Genomic DNA, 16,383 nt, shown 5'->3' with positions numbered 1-16,383 from the left:
ACCTGCGGCTGCCTGCAATAACAGCATACATAACACTCGTGTTGCTCTTCAACATGACCACCGTCATCAGGGTTCAAGACCGCGATACAGTGAGCAACAGGCCTATTATACAAGGTATGCCATTGTGTTTCTTATCTTAATTTGTGAAATTTTAACCAAAAATATTCAGTTATATCTTTTATTTATTAACCTTTATATTAAAACAATATATACACAGTCTAAATGATTAGCTATCCTGGAAAATGTGTATTCTTTTTAAAATATCTCCCGAATGCTATTACGCAGACCATATTTTTCCAACACATTTCTAAACATAAGTTTTAATAACTCATTTCTAATAACTCATTTCTTTCGTCTTTGCCATGATGACAGTGAATAATAACTTTCTAGTTATTTTTCAAGACACTAGCATTAAGCTTAAAGTGACATTTAAAGGCTTAACTAGGTTAGTTAGGTTAACAAAGCAAGCAAGCAATAAGACAAGTGGTTTGTTCTGTTTAATCAAAAAATAAAGATTTCTAACAGGGATAATAATATTGACCTTAAAATTGTTTTTAACAAATGTGAAACTGCTTTTATTCCAGCCAAACTACAACAAATACGACTTTTTACGGAAAACAAAAATCTAGGAAATACTGTGAAACTTCCCTTGCTCTGTTAAACATCTTATGGGCTAATCATTTTACATGTCGACTGTGTATCTATGTATTTAGATGTATTGTATAATAGTAATTCCCTATGGTGACACTGTTACTGTCAACAATGCATAACTGTTGCAAGCGTGATGCTGAGTGCATGAGTCAGTAGGAGTGTCTCGCGGTATTTGATATGTTTATCTGACATGCAATCCAGGGTTTAAAAGAAATGTAATATCCCTGTAATGTCAGTGTGTCATGCAAATAAAGTGTTTACGATCAACTAAAACATCAGATACACAGATCTACTCAATCTACAGTCTAGGAGTTAAAATTCATTCATTTTCTTTTCGGCTTAGTCCCTTTATTTATCAGGGGTCGCCACAGCGGAATGAACCGCCAACTTATCCAGCATATGTTTTTACGCAGTGGATGCCCTTCCAGCCGCAACCCATGACTGGGAAACACACACACTCATTCACACACTTACACACTACAAACAATTTTAACATACCCAATTCATCTGTATGTCTTTGGACTTGTGGGGGAAACCGGAGCACACGGAGGAAACCCACGCAAACACGGGGAGAACATGCAAACTCCACACAGAAATGCCAACTGACCGAGCAGAGGCTTGAACTAGCGACCTTCTTGCTGTGAGGCGAATGTGCTACCCATTGCTACCCATCTTTCAACATAAATCGTAGAACTTGTGCAAACATATGTTCATTGCTTAACTGTAGTTTTCTCACAGCTATACATTTTTTTCTGTGTTTATTAATTATTAATACATAAATGCAAAGGTATTAACAAATGTTTAACTTTTAATTAAAGAGTATAAAAGCACTTGTATAATATATTGGGGTGTTCAATCTATAGACTGTAAAATATATGGACGTAGTATCTGTGACGTCACCCATAGGTTTCTGAACACTGCAAATGAAGCTACAAGTAGGCGCGGCCAACCGTCGCCATTTTGTTCGCGCGTCATCGCACCCACGACGGGATACCAAACAAGGGCAAAGAGGCGGAGAGTGAGCGGAGCTACAGACACCTGCTGGCACTTTGCTTAGACCTGGCAGACAGACTTTACTTTAGGAGAAACGCTTGATACTTTATTACCTGCGACTCGTTTGTGTTCTGACCACATGTGCTTGGCTGTACACTATATCAATAAAGTGTTTAGACTTTTAAAAACACTGCTGTAATACATTGAGCCACTAAGCATTGTTCTTATGATGTTTTTCTACAGGAGGAAAATGCGAATTACTTCCAAACACTTCAAATATAGTGTGTGTTAGTAAATGCAGGACTATTGATGAACTCCAGCATAACACTGTATGATAACGCTTCAGATGACTGTTCTAGAGCCTACAGCTAATCAATCTGTCACATTCTGGAGTGCTTTACGGGTCTAAAGAAAAATATTAATGATAAATGATCTTAAATAAAACAAATACATTTATAGAGATGGTGTATAAGTATATAACTTTACTCACATGGGAAACGAGGCCACGTGAATGGTTTGTGAGCACAATTAAATGCACACAGCATCTCATATCATCTGATAATGGTAAGAAATAAGTCCAAAAGGCAGCTGACTGTGTAAAGCCACATAAAACAACACTAAAATACGATGAATATGCCGAGATCAGTGGCTAATCTGCCGGTGAAGTGACGGCGACCAGCGAGACCTAGCTGTCACTCAAGTGGCCACGCCCTTAATTATGCAAACTTAATATAACCTAATATAAAGGAAATGGATGAGTTATAAAAAAATTCACCCCCTCACAGTTGTCATGGAGGGTAATAATAGCTATATGAACCAAAATCGTTCTTTGTACCAGGCTGTAAACACCTTTTTTTCTGCTGTAAAGTTCAGCCTAAAATGGAAAACGTTTTATATGTTTAGCATATTTGTTTATATGACAAAACTGTATGACTGAAAATGTATAAATCTGAAAACGCTACCTCTGTGTAAAGACCTGAAAACAAGTAAAGCAAAAACTTAATGGTTGTAGTTCACTTAATGGCGACCGGTGTCACTAATAACTAGTTTCTGAATTCAAAATATTGACCATATAAAGCTTTAGATTATACACTAGGTGATGCTTAATCTTCATAAAGTGTTCCTAAATAGCTCCAAAAAGTCAAAAGATCACACTACTCTCAACGTTTTAGTCTTTCATGCTTTTTATGTGTATAATATCCAGTCCTACAGGATATTCACTGTATGTTTTTTAGATGATAAACCACCCTCAATGGGATGCTTCGGCTGGTTAATTATCATCATCTCCATCATTATCACCATTGGTTTACTTCCCATTACAATCTTCATGTGTATCAAGGTAAGAAAAGGACTAGCATGATGGGAGTTCTCATCGATCAATATCTTGTTATTATCATGTGTGTGAATGATGACTGACAGTAAGTACAACACACATATGGTTTGATTATAGATTGTTCAGGAGTATGAAAGGGCCGTGATCTTCCGACTAGGTCGTATTTTGGACAAAAAACCAAAAGGACCAGGTATGACAAAGATTTTCAGTCTAAGCTTTTTGGATTCAATTCATCAATAGAGATGTATTTTAAATGCATCAGAATTATTAAATAAATGTATAATTATATAGTCACTAATCAGGAGCATTCTTGTGTACATTTCTATATTAGTTATACATTTATTTTACAGGAATTTTCTTTGTGCTGCCATGTACTGATTCATTCAGGAAGGTGGACTTGAGAACTGTGACCTTTAATATTCCTGCTCAAGAGGTATGATTAATAATTAATGCTTTAATTTAAGGAATTTTAGACAATATGTAAAAAAGTAATTTTTCATTTCATTTTTTATGTGATATTGTTTTATTGTTCTTATTTTAGATCTATTTTTCAATGATCTTACAACCTGCTATATGTGTGGCCAATCTGTTTGACTTTGCAAGATCTTGTTTATCAAATGTTTATATTAAATAGACAAGTTAAATCTGAATAGGAATGTAAACGTTAGCATAAGTCCGTATGTGTTTGTGTCATCAGTTTCTGACGAAAGACTCCGTGACGGTGAATGTGGATGGTGTGGTGTACTTTCGTGTGTTTGACCCAATCTGCTCCGTGGCCAATGTGTCAAATGCAAATCAGGCCACACAACTTCTGGCTCAGACCACCCTAAGAAATGTGTTGGGAACAAAGAACCTGTCTGAGCTGCTGTCCGACAGAGAGGGCATCTCAAACAGCATGCAGGTACAGGCAACTCCATCAGACATCCTTTGCAAAATCACCCCGAAATTTAATTTCACTGCAAAGCCCCTTCTGTGGGCAAAAATTCTTTGTTGATGTCAGAGGTCAGAGAAGAATGACCTGAAATTTACTGAACACTCAACTAAAAGCATGAAAAAAACAGGAAGTCAGCTATAAGAATGGCCAATTTAGGCAAAAATTCAGACCAAAACTGAATGAGAAGATTGATTTCTGCTGCAACATTTGGTTGACAAGGTCAGAATTCGGTTTCAACCACTTGAAAGCATGGATCCATCCTACCCTCTTTGGGACACAATTTAACATCATTTGAACATGACAGTCAGTGTACTTATGTTGTGAGGGCTACATCTGGCAGAATAATGCAAGATGCTACAGTATCATATCAAGGCAATAATGTTATGAAGGCAAACAGGGGACAGGGAGACAAGGGAGGTCCAAATCATGATCCTGGTGGGCAAGTCTCCTGCAAATCTTACCACCAACATACTTGCCTAGAATTCCCTAGTGCAGAAGTGTTCATCTGTGTTCCTGGCGGACCCAATGTCCAGCAAAGTTTAGCACACCTGCCTGTGAAATGATCCTGAAAAGCTTAATTTGGTGCATCAGGTGTTAATATGTTTGGAGTTAAACACCACTAAATAGTAGGGCTGTTTTCCTAATACCAAGGACACAGAGAATGTATTTGGAAGACAGCAATAACACAGAACGCATCCTGTGAAAAATGATATGCTGTGATCTTTTCTATTCAGTAAAAATAAGATGCTCAAAAGCCTTACAAATGTACTTTGCACAATAAAAATAAAACAGATTTTAATATGAATTTCAGCAAATGATTTAGGGAAACTCCTGAGATAAACAAGCTATATCTCTGAACTGTAAATAATAGTGAATATAAAATGCTGCATGTGCCTCCTACTTTATTGAGCCGCAATGACTTTTGGGACTTAAGCAAGTGCTCAAGTCTGCATTCGATGCACCCACAATATCAAGAACACATCTGGGTTCTTTCACACACCCTCTGTTCATGCAATCTTGAATCCTGGAATTGAACAGTCGATGATGACATTATACAAGAACACAAGAGGCAAGATCACTTAAGAAGGAATATTAAACAGCCTTGGTCTCCGAAACAAGTCAGGTGTGTTTAATTAGAATTGCAACTAAACTCTGCAGGATAGTGGCCCTCCAGGAGCAGTATAGACCAGGGATGGGCAACTTTGGCTCATTGTCCAGTTTTGCTCTAACTGTAATAAAACACTCCTGAACAAGCTATCAATGCCTTCAAGGTCACTAGAAGGCTAAAGGCAGGTGTGGTTGACTAGGCATGGAGTTAAAGCCTGCAGGACAGTGGTCCTCTAGAACCAAAGTTGCCCATTACTGGAATAGACACTTAAGAGCATTTTAGAGACCCCTGTGGTGTGCAAACAAGATGTACCCGTGGTTCTCAACTCTGGTCTTTAAGACCCACTTTTTATGTAGAGTTAAGCCCAGCTCACACGGTGCAATGTATAATTATCTTAAACAACTGCACAAACATGAATCCCATGTCACAGCGTAAGATCTCAGTTGTCATAATGACAGACTGAATGACAATCAAGATGCACCAAACACACACGCAAGAAAACTCAGCCAAAGTTTGATGTCATCCATCCGTGACACTTTCACTATCCCTCATTCTGACAGGATACCTTACAACCACACAGTATGCCTCAATAATAAATCAGAAAAAATTGCTTCTATTGGTCCTTGGTTTGATACTTGTTACAGCTGAAGTTGTAGAGCAAATCTGATCACAACGGCTATTAAGCACTTGATGGTGAACATCTCAAATCAACAATCAAAGATCACAGATTTTGACCTAGGATTATATGGATCATTTAGGATCTTCCAAATTTGAGAGATATGGCTGAAATTGCAGTGTGACCAGGGCTTTAAGCTCCAATCTCAATCAAACACACCTGAACCAGGTCCTAAGAATCAATCAGGGTTGGAGCTGAACTTTGAGGGCCAGAGTTAAAGCACCCAGTAAATTAACCAGACCTGTTAATGGCATACAAGAAATCCAATATGGTTTCAGACATACTACGAATGGCTGTAGATACAAACAGTGATTGTATTGATTTCAGACACATTTCAGATGCATTGTCTTTGCTGCTGTTCAATGATGCTTCATCTGTAAAACTAAACCCAGGGACCTGCTCCATGAGAAGGGTGTATCACATTCCCAGATCCTTTGTGTTGTCTTGATGACAGATTGCGTTGGATGAGGCAACCGGTGTGTGGGGTATTAAAGTGGAGCGAGTGGAGATAAAGGACGTTAAATTGCCTATCCAGCTCCAAAGAGCCATGGCTGCAGAAGCTGAAGCATCTCGAGAAGCCCGAGCCAAGGTCAGACACCAAAACACACTCCAAACTGTGGTTAATGGCACAACATTTGTTGCAAGTAACAGAAGTGTATTGTTATATCTATGTGCAGGTGATTGCAGCAGAGGGTGAGATGAATGCATCACGGGCACTAAAGGAAGCATCTCTGGTGATCGCAGAGTCGCCGTCAGCACTTCAGCTGCGATACCTCCAGACTCTAAGCACCATAGCAGCTGAGCGAAACTCCACCATCATCTTTCCCCTGCCCATTGATATCATTCACCACTTCACATCAAAAAGAAACTAAAGCATCCATTTTATGTTTTAAATGTTGTTAGTTTTGATTTAGAGTCTGCTTCAATACGTTTGCAACCATTCAAGGTCAAAAACAATTTAATTATAGTATCATATCTTTCATCACAGAGTCTTGTTGGTTCTGTATCTGGTCTCTTTATACCCCTCATTTCCTTGACACTACTTTGCTCTGTCTGGTCAGATAGCTCTACTCTGCTCTGATTGGTTATATAACAATACAGTGATTTGATTGGTCAGAAGGCTCTGATTGATCATAGGACAACTACTCTGCTTTCATTGGTCAGATGGATCTAGTCTGCTCTAATTGGTCATATGACACTTATGGAGTTAACTTGTTAACAAAAGTTCGGTAGCGGAACCACGCCTCACTTTGTCTCCTTAACCAATCACCTACTCCCTAAAAACCTATATAAGGCAGACCTGTCCTCTAGCACTGTTCTTCTCGTTCTCTCTAACCCTCCTTCCCTCCTCTATTTCCTTGCTTCCCATTAACAATTCTATAACCCTCTCTTCCCTCCTAAGTTGAATCGGGGGGTCTAATCACTCTAACAAAATATTACAGAGACGGTACGCGGACTCTGAGTCTTCGGTGCATCACCGTAGGATGCCAGATCAACCTACCTACCTGTTCACTGTTTATCCTCCTACTTCCCTTCCCCTTAATCCCACTGTTTCCTTACCATCCCTTTCATCCCTACAATACAGTCTAGCATAAAGTGTGGCATGGTCCATGCTGGTGAAATCTGCTTTTATTTGTCAGATGGCTGTACTCTCCTTTGATTAGTTATATGACACACAACTTTTAACATTGTCCATAATAAATGTGATTTATGCCTTACAGAAAGTTTTACTGTTACATATTCAACAGTTAATCTATGTCATTATAGTTGCTTTAATATTAAGCCGTTTTAGGGTAGGGCAAAACTACTGATATATAATTTGATTTAAATGATCCATTTTTGAGATCTAGCAATACTGTATTTATTATACTGCATTCATTTTAGCAGGATATCAGTGCCACTTGTAGTGAACGAAACTGAAAGCTATGTAATTAAAGTTTGCAGGGTCTTGGATACGTAAAGGAATACTTTTCAAAGAGATTTCAATGTTAGAAACTAATCAGCTTTTTAAAGGTATTAACAATAGAGCACTTGCACCTTCAGGCTAGCACCCTCAGACTTGCACGCTTCCTCTGCAAGTGACATCATTTACAATCGCCACCTGTGGCCCCTTGAATGAATCCTTGAGTAATTTAACTTAAGGGTGTCCCTGAGGGGGAAAAAATCTCTGAGGTAAGGGATTTCAGTAAGATCGTTGCAACAAACTTTTTATCTGTCACCCTTACCTAAGTGCCTTTTTTCTAAGCATAGTTTCTGGCAACATATGGCGACGGGCGCCGCAGTTGCTATAGTTGTGTAAACAGATTGTAACGAACCACGAATGCTTGCCTTAAAACAGCTCTGCAGTAATGTTACACATCATCTGTGCCACTTTCTTTCCGTTAAGCGAGTCGAGACATTCCCTTATCGAGTCAATCTCGACATTATGTTTGGAGGACCTATAAAATTGGGCTTGGATCCTGTAGAGACTTTTGAAGCTGCGATTTCATATGGATGCACTCCTGCGCAGACATGCTAACTTATCAACACGTATATATTAGTTTATTTATTAAATGGTTTTATTAAACTATTTATTTACAATCCTGTGAGTCTTTTATCTAAAACTTTTTTGTGTGTGTGAGAATGCTTACATTTTAATGTCATTTGTTCATTTAAGGGAGCTGATTAGGTTCCTTAAATGTTTTAAAAGGAAATGCTTACTAAGGACTAAGGGCAAATACTTAATGACAGCCTTAAATTCCTTAAGTTGATCTTTTTTTCTCCTTGCAAACCAACTTTTACTGAGGGCACCCTTAACCTTAAACTGAGGGATTTTTTGGTTAAGGACTTTCATGCAACTCTCCTGCCACATCACCTGCATGGACATCTGCATTCTTGTTTGCAATCGTCCTGGGACGAGGATGGCTACCACCCTCCAAGGTGCAAAGCATGGTCACGGATCTGGAGTCAGGCATGGCTGCTTCAGCGGTTGGACTGGAGATGGCTTGCCCCCTGGTCTTGCCGCCGGACCAGCAAAAGTGTGCAACGTGGGGGCTTATATAAGAAATAAATCCCCCCAGCCTCCATCCCCTTCTTCCCTTCATGTCCTTCTCATGGCTCCAAGGTGCGCTCCGCCACCACATTCCATCCCGCTAGCTAGTGGCTGCGTCAAGTCCCCCTCAGGAAGTTGATGCCCTGTTCCAGGGCACTGTAATGTACGATTAACAAACAGGCCACATGGAGAGAAAGAGGCCCGTTCTTTCCTCGGTGGAGGGCTGGGGATCCCACTTGCAGATGACTGCAGCATGCCGCTCTTGGCTAATGGTATCCAAAAAATAACAGTTTATCCTCTTTCTCTCCAGGTATGAAGCCCGAGAGTTGCCAGCATGGGACGTGCTGCCTTCCAGCTTGCAGCTTCAGTGCACTTCACCACAGGTTCAGAGGATGAGCTCCTTTCTCTCGCTTGTTCTCCTTTCTCTTAGAACTAATCTCTTATTTTCAGCTCTTCCTTGGGATGTACTGCTTCCCGAGGTGAGCACTCCCCATCCCGAAGCTGCCTCACGATGGGTGTGTCAACGACCACTTCAGTTGTGCCGCTCGTTCGGGTTCTGTCAGCCTGGTTAATGCTGCCCAGCCCATCATAGTGGCTCTTCCAGATGGTCAGACTCGCCTATAAGATTTAATTCACCATACGGCATCCCATCTCATTGGTGTGTATTTCACGAAGGTCAATGCCACTTCTACTCTTGTCTTGAATGAGGAGATTGCGGTCCTCCTGTCGAAGGATGCAATCTACCCGGTCTCTCCAGCTGAGATAGAGAGCGAAGTTTACAGCCCGCACGTCATTGTACTCAAAAGTTTGGTGGGTTATTACCAATCTTATGTGTGCATTTTGAACAGTTATCTCCATAGGATGCCTGTCAGAATGCTCATGCAATTCTGGGGTTCATGGAGTTTCGGGCCAACTGAGAAAAGAGCAAGCTTTTGGTTACAAACTGGTTACAGCAGGAAAGCTGTCCATATGGAGGCAAGCGGTCAGCGTGTAAGCGTGAAAAGGAATGGTGTCATACTGCCCCGTAGCATTCATTTTAAAAATTAAATGCAGCCATAGGTACCTCTGGCTACATAATTCTTGGTCTCCAGAAATGTATATAGTGCTACGTTTTCAGAATGACCCTGTGTTGGTTTATTCATTTATACAATGATAACTATACAGTGTTATTTTAGATTTGATAATTTAATTTCTGTACCTGAATACTGTTAGACTTCATCGATTTTAATCTTTGTTCTATTGTTTAATCTGTGATTTATTTTATTTTCTATATTTTATGCAGATGCACTCTTGTAAAAAAAATCATCTTAATCAATGTCAAAGTATGAATTCAATAAATAGTCAGATAGTTAAGTTGTTTTCAAATCGCGATATATATTGCAAAATACAAAACATCACAATGTCATTTTTTTATATTGTGCAGCCTTATAGTGTTTATCTCAGGTTTCACTGTCTTGTAAAGGTGCACTCCTTGAAAATAAATTTTTGGCCCACATATTGGATTGAATAATATACTGACACAACTCTGATAAACAGTAATAAGCTATTAAATTTAAAATAACCTATGATAACCTAAGGTCAGCCAGCTGATTAAATGGTTAAGTGGTCAAAAATTAAGAACATGATATGCTCATATGGATTTGTTTATCAAACGGGGAGGACGTCAATCACTTCTTTCTGGATTACATAGCCATGTAACATTACCAAGTAAGTGTACTGCTGGCAGTGGAAACGCAAGCCTGACCGGGCTGAGGTTGGTTTTATATTCGCACATTCGTTCATTGACAACTATATGCTCCCTATATTGTTTACCATGGTACTTTCAACATTAGGCCTGAAATTAACCACAAAATTTATCACATGTAAGTATCAAAATAACATTAACACTATTTATTTGACTGTGAACAGTGTTTGTACTTTAATAGTCGCTACTGTATATGATTTCACTCATGTTAATTAGAATTTGCAAATAACACTTTTCTGAAATTATATTATAAAACCAACTTGAGCTCAAACTTGAATGGGCTACAATTGTACTATAGGCTGCACCATACCACTCAGTGAAAAAGAGACATTATATAACGGTTAATTGTGTAAATCTTCATGTTATTTAGGCTAATAGCAGCCAAAGGACCAATAAATTTTACTGTTAGCATGTTAAAATAAACGAAAAACTTACCTTTCGGGTGCTGCGACTACATCCACACAAAACGTGCAGCAAATACGCAACTTTCTCCGTGAGAACTGCGTTTATGTAAACAAACAGCGAAGAAATAAACAGAGAAATGTTTTATGAAGACTCGACCGTCAATACCGACCTTTCCTCATGAGTACAAACACTGTGGGCGCGCGGAGGAATTGACGTTCTTTTCGAATGCTTAGAACGTGACGTCACTGACTGACAATCTCCTCATGAGCGCTGAAGAGAATCCCTGGGTTGTAAATTGCCTTTTACAAAGACAGACTCACCCAAACACTAGATTATTGTTTATTCATATTTAATATGTTGTTTGTCTGTAAATGTTTTAGAAGGTAGACCCCTATGCTCACCAAAGATCGATTTAACTCATCAAAATACAATGATAACAGTATTATTAGTTCTTTCAAAAAAAAAAAAGTTCTTTCAAAATTGCATTTACTACTGTGATTTAAAGGTGAATTGTTAGCAACTTTGCAGTCTTGAGCACCACACGATCCCACAGAAAAACTTTTCATATTATGTTCAAAACAGTATACATAATATCATTCAAATCATGATACGCTACCATTTAAATATTTGTGGTCAGTAAAACATAAATATATATTTTAGATCTTAACTAATATATTATTTATACTTTTTTTGCATTTTTTAAACAAGGCTGCATTTTCTTAATTAAAAGTTATAGGCGTAAGTTTACCAAATAATTCTATTTCAAGTAAATGTTGTTGGTGAACATTCATTACATTTCATGTCTAATATTTATGCTGTCATAATGTCATTAAGGCCAATTTTACATGTATTAAATACAACTTGTGTGTTTACATTTTGATCCATTTGTCCAATATTTTATTGTAAAATTATTTTCATGGATATACACTCACCGGCCACTTTATTAGGAACACCTTACTAGTACCGGATTGGACCCACTTTTGCCATTAGAACTGCCTTAATCCTTTGTGGCATAGATTCAGCAAGGTACTGGAAATATTCCTCAGAGATTTGCTCCAAATTGACATGATAGCATCACGCAGTTGCTGCAGATTTGTCGGCTGCAGTTTCCATTTCAGTTTCCTGTTCTTAGCTGACAGGAGCGGCACCCGGTGTGGTCTTCTGCTGTAGCCCATCCGCCTCAAGGTTGGACATGTTGTGCGTTCAGAGATGCTCTTCTGCAGACCTCGGTTGTAACGAGTGCTTATTTGAGTTACTGTTGCTTTTCAATCTGCTGGAACCAGTCTGGCCATTCTCCTCTGACCTCTGGCATCAACAAGGCATTTGCGCCCACAGAACTGCCGCTCACTGGATATTTTCTCTTTTTCAGACCATTCTCTGTAAACCCTAGAGATGGTTGTGCGTGAAAATTTCAGTAGATCAGCAGTTTCTGAAATACTCAGACCAGCCCGTGTGGCACCAACAACCATGCCACGTTCAAAGTCACTTAAATCCTCTTTCTTCTCCATTCTGATGCTCGGTTTGAACTGCAGCAGATCGTCTTGACCATGTCTACATGCCTAAATGCATTGAGTTGCTGCCATGTGATTGGCTGATTAGAAATGTGCGTTAACAAGCAGCTGGACAGGTGTACCTAATAAAGTGGCCGGTGAGTGTATGTTCAGTGTACATAAAACATATCAAAACATTCATAATGAGACACTTTAAAGCCTGAAAGTAATATATGAGACAGAATGCTTTTAAATATCTTTTAATATTTAAACCCAAAGTGCAATAAAGTGCAACATAATCAATAAAAGAGTTATTAAATGCATCACAACGGTGATAAGCTACACTAACAAGGTTTGAACGAAACGTCTTATATCACAGCTTTAAGACATGCTTTTCCATTCGCGTGTTGTTACACTGATCACACGTAAAGCTCATACAAGCTGTACAACACAAAGCAGGAGAAGAAAAAACATTCAAGAGGACATTTCATCTTACAGTCATCTTACAATCCTCCCTTAAATATCCAGTTTGCTATTTACAGAAGCAGACAGAAAGAGTTCATTCGAACAAATGAACACTGTCACCATTTACTCAACCTCATGTCTTTTCAAACCTGTAAAAATGTGGAGCGTACAGCAATAGCTCATATTGTCAATATAGAAAATGTTGTATGTAGCAAACAAGTTGTCTAGAAACCCTTTTTGAAGCCTGCAGTTCATTTTATGGAAAACAAAACGTTAAGCATTAAAAAAAAACAGTACTATCTATTGTACTATTGTTTATATTTTATAAAATGCAGCCTATATATATATATATATATATACAATTACTTATTAAATAAATTAATAAATGACTTTTTTGACTTTTTAATATAGGTAAAATATATTGAAAAGTTTCCCAGAGATGGGTTGCGGCTGGAAGGGCATCTGCTGCGGAAAAACGTGCTGGATAAGTGGTGGTTCATTCCGCCGTGGCGACCCCAGATTAATAAAGGGACTAAGCTGAAAAGAAAATGACTGAATGAATGATATATTGAAAAGCATTAATGCAAACGATACTTGTCATTTATGTTTACTTAAGGGTTAAACATTTAAATGTCAAATATATTTTAAATAACTTTTAAAGTAAAACATTATTAAATCAATGATTTGTTTATGTAAAGCAAACATTTGAATTTGTTCATACGTTTCATTCATTTTCCTTCAGCTTAGTCCTTTATTGATCAGCGGTCGCCACAGCGGAATGAACCGCCAACTATTCCAGCGTATGTTTTATGCAGCGGATGCCCTTCCAGCTGCAACCCAGTACTGGGAAACATCCACACACACTCACTTTCACACACACACTCATACACAACGGCCAATTTAGTTTATTCAATTCCCCTATGGCGCATGTGTTTGGACTGTGGGGGAAACCGGAGCACTCGGAGGAAGTCCATGCCAACACGGGGAGAACATGCAAACTCCACACAGAAATGCCAACTGACCCAGCCGAGGCTCGAATCAGCGACCTTCTTGCTGTGAGGCGACAGCGCTAACCACTGAGCTAATCGTGCAGCCCTTTTCATTTGTTACCTATTAAAAGTACACTTTTAGTTTAATTAATATTATTATTAATTTCTATAAGGGTCAGACTCTTGAAAACTTTATATTTTCAACTAAGACAACAACATACATGTGTGGAATGATATGAGAGTGAGTAAATAATGACAAGTTGTTGTTGTTGTTGTTTTGCTGTAATGTTTGTGAATTTATGAAACATCAGAATTTCCATAATCATGTCCATGGGACACACCGGAAAAACAAGACAAACAAATCAGTGCATTTCACAACCTGATTCATAACAAATTTCCTTTCATTTTTATTCCAAACGCAGAGAAAATGAACAATAATCCAAGCAGACACAGAGAAAACCCACCAAGCAGTTTTGTGTTTGAAAGACTTCTAGTAGACTTCCAAGCCTAGATTGGTAACCATTCATTCATTCATTCATTTTCTTTTCGGCATAATCAGGGGTCGCCTCAGTGGAATGAACCGCCAACTTATCAAGCATATGTTTTACACAGCGAATGCCCTTCCAGCTGCAACAAATCACTGGGAAACACTCTCATTCACACACATACACTATGGCCAATTTAGCTTACCCAATTCACACTTCAAGAGTTCCCACTTAGATATGCTTGGCGTATAAAGCAGGTTTGGCATGCTGTCCCGGGAGAGAACCCTGAGCTCGGAGATATTTGAGCCCAGGGCTCCCGCCCGGTCGATAAGCATATCAGGAGATCCGAGATCAGGTAGGTCTCGAGAGCTCCCCCTTTAGAAAAGGGAGGAAAAAGGAGGAGATGGGGTGGAAGGGGGGATTCTTCCAAACGAAGATAGAGCAGTAGGAAAAAAATGATCCATTTATAGTAAACGAGGATCACTCTGATTGGATTATTTCTGATTACCGATGAGCGGCCAGACGTGCTCAATCATATCACGTGCTCCTCTCGAAATTAGTTTATGAAACTTCACATAGCGCATGTGTTTGGACTTGTGAGGGAAATCACGCCACAGCGCTGCCCAATGAGTAACCAGTACATGACTAATGATGTATTAATATGTAAATTAAACATTACTTTATTATGAATTAATGATGAGTTAAAGGTGCTGTAGGTGATGGAGCTGCGAACAGATTACCTACAGGAATAGAGAAAAGAGCGCTCTTTAATTATCAGCTGTTAGTCAGCGCCCGCTCTTTTTTTTTTTCCTGGTCATTGCGCCTTTGCCGTGTGCTGTGTAAATGCAGACGATCAGATACGAGTCACTTTAAAAGATGATGTAAGCAGGTCAGCAAACAAATCGGATACTGTCACAAACTCGGATCTGACCATCAAGATCTGCAGTGTAAATGCAGCCAGAGAGATGTCAGGCAAACTCTGCATCAACCCGAACCTCTTTCTGAATTACCAGCGTGGCCTTCTATGCATGAAAAGATTGTTCATGAATGGGCTTCTGCCAAAAATGCAGAATCAAAACTCTTCTAAACCCTGAATCAATATCGGAGTTACTTTTGCACGCTGGAATGCAATGATGTTATGCAGTTCAAAACAACGATCTGAAGGACGACACCACGGCTGAAGCATTACGTTTAGAGACAGGTATGTTTTAAAACTATTTTAGCCACGCAAAGCTGATGTAGATTGTGTTGTTGTTTATGAATGGGTTTATATGCATGGAAGTGTTGTTCAGCAGAAAACGTCCAGCAGAAGATTGGCTATTTTCAATTTCATGAAGTCCCTTTTACAGCATCGATAATATAGTCGGCTAAATAGACCTGAGCATTCGTTTAGTCGTTCAAGTGAAAGAGGAGATGAAAACATGCGATGTACGAGGATCAGCGAGCACAACTGACAGTGAAAAGTCACTCGTTGTCTCGGTAACGTAAACATAAGTGTAATGTAAACAGATGATCGAATAGTTCTGTTTTTAGCACTTCTTTATTCTTATCTGCTTTTTATTTAGCTGAATAACAAAACATCAGTACACGTTCTTATCCACCTAACCAGCTTTACTGAGGAGAAGTTTGATTAATATTCACTCATTCGTTCATTTTTGAACAGTTCCAGCCTGTGACAGTTTTGAGGAAATATCAACTACTACGCTTGATAAGGTGCGTGTCTCCATAGAGTAGGCGAATGACATGATCTAGTGTTGTATCTAATCAGTGCGCATTCGCGAGTTCATAAGAAGGCGTGGCTTTCTACAACAGGGGAGGCTTGTAAAATTTCTAAGCTATTATGCTAATGCTAATTCTGGCAGATCACCTACTGCACCTTTGAGGCACGCGGTAATCGTTAAAAACATGATTCGCAAGAGTTCACGTGTGAATAATGGCTACCTTTAATACTTGTTGGTGCATGTTGTTAATTAATGTATTAAGTTTAAGCTAAATGTAACCAACATGAACTCATAAGCTGTTAATGTATAATTATGTCATGACTTTACTTGGAGGGGCACATAATCATTAACTCATCTA

The 16,383-nt window shown here is 38.9% G+C and overlaps 1 protein-coding gene across 1 annotated transcript; it reads left to right on the top strand.

The window, feature by feature from the left end:
• Positions 1-8,258, top strand: stoml3a (stomatin (EPB72)-like 3a). Its single transcript, XM_056473545.1, has 7 exons — positions 1-114; positions 2,880-2,983; positions 3,095-3,167; positions 3,328-3,410; positions 3,675-3,878; positions 6,150-6,284; positions 6,373-8,258. The coding sequence occupies exons 1-7, from the start codon at positions 54-56 to the stop codon at positions 6,565-6,567; spliced, it is 855 nt and encodes a 284-aa protein (XP_056329520.1). The 5' UTR covers positions 1-53; the 3' UTR covers positions 6,568-8,258.
• Positions 8,259-16,383: the final 8,125 nt, after the last annotated feature.

This window comes from Danio aesculapii, chromosome 15 (genome assembly GCF_903798145.1).
Source record: "Danio aesculapii chromosome 15, fDanAes4.1, whole genome shotgun sequence".
NCBI lineage: Eukaryota > Metazoa > Chordata > Actinopteri > Cypriniformes > Danionidae > Danio > Danio aesculapii.
The sequence above is the reverse complement of the archived record's forward strand: the minus strand, read 5'-3'. Positions and strand labels throughout refer to the sequence as shown.

What these genes read in the sequence shown, in the direction of transcription:
- stoml3a (XM_056473545.1), top strand. Translation starts at nt 54, where the DNA reads ATGACCACCGTCATCAGGGTTCAAGACCGCGATACAGTGAGCAACAGG. An exon ending in CAATCTTCATGTGTATCAAG is followed by an intron (nt 2,984 to 3,094) that starts GTAAGAAAAGGA and finishes GTTTGATTATAG; the next exon opens with ATTGTTCAGGAGTATGAAAG. An exon ending in TTAATATTCCTGCTCAAGAG is followed by an intron (nt 3,411 to 3,674) that starts GTATGATTAATA and finishes TTGTGTCATCAG; the next exon opens with TTTCTGACGAAAGACTCCGT.